This window comes from Myotis brandtii, unplaced genomic scaffold, assembly GCF_000412655.1.
Source record: "Myotis brandtii unplaced genomic scaffold, ASM41265v1 scaffold105, whole genome shotgun sequence".
Taxonomy (NCBI): domain Eukaryota; kingdom Metazoa; phylum Chordata; class Mammalia; order Chiroptera; family Vespertilionidae; genus Myotis; species Myotis brandtii.
This window is the reverse complement of record NW_005353538.1, coordinates 518835-522643: the sequence shown is the minus strand read 5'-3', so window position 1 is coordinate 522643 and position 3809 is coordinate 518835. Positions and strand designations below refer to the sequence as shown.

Genomic DNA, 3809 nt, shown 5'->3' with positions numbered 1-3809 from the left:
GTGAGGAAACGTGTTGGCAAGGCCCTTACTTATAGCCCACGAAGCGCGGGGCGTATCTCTGGATCTGGGTCTTGAACTCTGAGGGGCTCACCACGTCATTGAGAGGCGAAGTCCATATGGCCTGGATGAGCTTGGCAAACTCTGTCAGGAGGGAAGGAGGAGGGTGGAGGATGGGCGAGGCATTTTCTAGAACCAGCTCTAAAACCAGGGTCCCAGGGAGGAGGGGCCGGGAGGGAAACGGGAGAGGTGCGTAGGAAACACAACTAATAGCCCAAGCTGGTGTGGCTCAGTGGATAGAGCGTCAGCCTGAGGACTGAAGGGTCCCAGGTTTGATTCCGGTCAAGGGCACATGCCCGGATTGTGGGCTTGATCCCCAGTGGGGGCGTGCAGGAGGCAGCCGATGCACGATTCTCTCTCATCATTGCTGTTTCTTTCTCTCTCTCTCTCTCCCTCTCCTTCTCCCTTCCTCTCTGAAATCAATACAAATACAAATCAATACAAATATATATTAAAACAAAAAAAAGGAAAGAAAACACAACTCCTAGTGTAGCAACAGTGGAGCAGAAAGGTGTCCAGGGGGAGCGGGCTGTGCGGACGGCTCACCTTCCATGAGGGCCGTGTGCGCGTGGCTGCTGTGGCCGAGGTCCCGCAGGTAGAGCCGCTGCAGGCAGTAGTCCCGCAGCTCGCGCGTGTTGCTCAGGCACTGCAGGATGGCGTTCATGAAGCACTGCAGGAAACGCACGTCAGGGGAGGCCCTGAGGCACCCACGCACCCCCCCCAGGCCCTCAGCGTCACCCGCCCCAGAGCGACCCTCCCTCAGCCTCCAGCTCCTCCCCTGGTGAGTGAGTAAAAGGGGCGGAGGTGAGGCAAATGCCCGCTGTTGGCACAGGTGATGCCACCGGTGATTGCCCAGAGGGTATAGAAAAGGGTGTGGGTGCCGGACAGAGGTGGGCGGGAGCGGGAGCGGTCCTGGGGGAGAAAGGCCCAGGGAAGCAGCGAGGCTGAGGCGCAGCACCTCCTGCTGTGGGCAGGGGCTCCCAGCCGGGAGGGCAGGGGTGGCCGGCCCAGGAAAGACGTGGGCTGAGAACTCACCGTGTTCCCAAGGTTGCGCAGGCCAGCCAGACCCTGGGCACTCTTAGAGTTCTGCAAGCAACGGACACAGCACATGAGGCAGAGGCAGAGGCCGGCCGGCGAGGCTCTCCCATGCTCCCGGGAGCACCGGGCCGCATGTATCTGCCTTCACCGTTAGTCACACACCTCGCAGGCAAGAGGATGGGCACGCCTGCCGTTCTCAGTGCGCAGCAGTATCTTTAGGGCTTTGCTTTCTCTTATTCCCTCTCCTCCATCTTTAAGGGACTCTTTTAAAAAAGCTTTTTATTGAATTCAGAGAGGGAGAGGGAGAGAGAAAGGAACATCGATGATGAGAGAGAATCATGGATCAGCTGCCTCCTGCATGCCCCCCACTGGGGATGGAGCCCGCAGCCCAGGCATCTGCCCTTGACTGGAATCAAACCTGGGACCCGACGCTCTATCCACTGAGCAAACCAGCTAGGGTTTAAGTTACTCTCCATTCTCTGCCATATTGGAGAGTAAGAATTCATATATTTGGGGACATATTTGAGTCCTGATTACAAGAAACTTCAGGTCCCCAATCCAGACACCGTCTCAAATATCTGTGTCCTAGATGCCTAAAGCAGCTGTCATCATAGGCACCACAAGGAATAGCTCAATGGGAAACCATCCTGACTGAGTGTAGATCTTCGGGGGGTGGGGAGAGATATCAAGTCAGCCTGCTATTATGAACAGCCGCGATTCTTTCCAGGTGAGCTCAGCTGGTGGAAGCCTGGGAGAACCTGCCTGCCTGGCTCCGGTCCCACATCCCAGCGGCCACCGGAGGGGAAGCTGTGCTGGCAGGTTGTGGCCGCAGAGGCACACAGCTGCCTACAGGTGCCGCTCTTGCCCTTGCCCTTGTGGAGGTGGTGAGGTGAGAGAACAGGTGCGTGTGGGGGAGGGGCGGCGGGGAAGGCTCTGCGCATGGTGTGTCCAGGTCCATGGCTAGTTCTGGCCCCGCCTCCAAGGAATCAGAAAACCTTCAGGTTCCAAGGGTTAGAGGAGCCGCCTGCAGATGAGCCTGCCCCGCCAACCCCCTCCGAGTGGAGGCCGGGCAGGCAACTCTGGAGCAACCCTGGCTGGGGCATGTTCAACCTGCTCACCTGATCACAACAGGAGCCTGGAATAACTCACTAAAATGACTCATGCCCGGCCCTGGCCGCGCCGCTCAGCTGGCTGGAGCGTCATCCCATACACCAGAAGGTCGTGGGCTCGATTCTCCGTCAGGGCACATAGCTAGGCTGTGGGTTCAGTCCCCACGTATGGGTGACAACTGCTCTCTCTCTCTCCCTCCCTCCCTTTCCCTCTCAAAGCATATCCTTGGGTGAGGATTAAAAAATAAAAAACAAATAAAATAACTCATGCCCTGTGCTGACAGCCCAAAGCCCATGGTTGTCACCTCCAGGGGGAGGGGCGGGGGCTGAAGGAGGCTTTTCCCAGGGCACACATGCTGAGCCACAGGGAGAGCACCCTCCTCGCCTGCTGCCAGGCCTCACCCTGAGAGGCAGGGAAGGACAGATCCAGAAGAGAGGCGGCCGACGGCAGCGAGAGAAAAGCCCGCTGGCAGCGGGAGGGGCAAGCATCTTGAAGACGTTGCCTGGGACGAGCGTCTATGGCTCCAGACACAGCATGTCTGACTGTCTGAACCCCGAGGTTCCGAAGAGGCCCACACGGAAAGCGCTCCCGGACAGAGGCCCTGGCAGGATGACTGGGGGGGGGGGGGGGGGGGGCGTGCAGGAGGCAGCTGACCCATGACTCTCTCATCACTGGCTTCTATCTCTTTCTCCCTCTCCCTTTCTCCTTAAAATGAGTAAAAAAATATTTTTTTTTGGAAAAAATAAATAAAATTTTCTGAGTTCAAAACCACATGCCAATTTCTAAGCGCTCTATGTAGGAGGCGGGAACAGCGGCGCTGGGGTGGGCAGAGGGAGGCCCGAGTCGGGCACCCGGGTCCAGGCTGCGGCCAGCGCTGCTGTGTGCCTGCCAGGTGTCCCTCTGCCCCACAGGCACGGGGCTCCGGGAAGGCCAGCACCTTCCACCCACAGAGAAACACCCGTCCCGGGAGTGACCTTTTTCACGGGAAACAACCTTGCCCGGCAGCTGACGGGGAGAAGCTGGACCTGGAGGAGCTGGGAGACCTGCCCAGCGGCCTTGCCCCAGGAGAGGACTCCAGGCCGCACGCAGGAGGATCAGGAACTCCCTCCCCGTTAGCATCGCAAACCTCGTTTCACTTAGTGGAGCCACTGTTCCAGAAAGTCAGGACACAGGCCTGATCCGCCCTCCAGCGAAGGAGTAGGGGGCTCAGGAGGCGCCCACCGGGTGAACGTAGGGCAAGAGCTGGGCAGAGGGACCATGTAAGAAAGGCAGATTGAGGTTTGTCTTCACCCTCAAGACCCCAGTGAAGGGCTTTCCTGCTTACTTCCCGGTGCTCCGCGGGGTCAGCCTGAGTCCCGGCTGAGCCCAGAGTGGCCCTGGCAGGGGCAGCGGGCACACCACCAACACAGAGCCGCCTGCCTGTTAGTAAGGCCTGTCAAGCTCTGGCCCTTCTCCCCAAGGTAGGCAGTGCCCAACCTTCACCCCAGCTTCTCTAGGGCGCCTGCCTCATTGAGGGACCCAGCGCACACTTAGCAGAACTGGAAAGAAAAGGGAAGTGGCCCTTTTCACGGGCCTGCAACTCCTCTGCCCTCCACAGGGTCAAA

General features: G+C 58.9%; 1 protein-coding gene across 1 annotated transcript in view; it reads right to left on the bottom strand.

Moving 5' to 3' along the window:
- The window catches only part of USP2 (ubiquitin specific peptidase 2), a 25972-nt gene that overhangs the window by 3257 nt on the left and 18906 nt on the right, over positions 1-3809 (bottom strand). Inside the window, exons 4-6 of the mRNA XM_005856873.2 lie at positions 1093-1143; positions 604-727; positions 30-141 (exon numbers count right to left, since the gene is read on the bottom strand). Coding sequence (XP_005856935.1) covers positions 30-141; positions 604-727; positions 1093-1143 — 287 coding nt within the window. The remainder of the gene's footprint in view (positions 1-29; positions 142-603; positions 728-1092; positions 1144-3809) is intronic.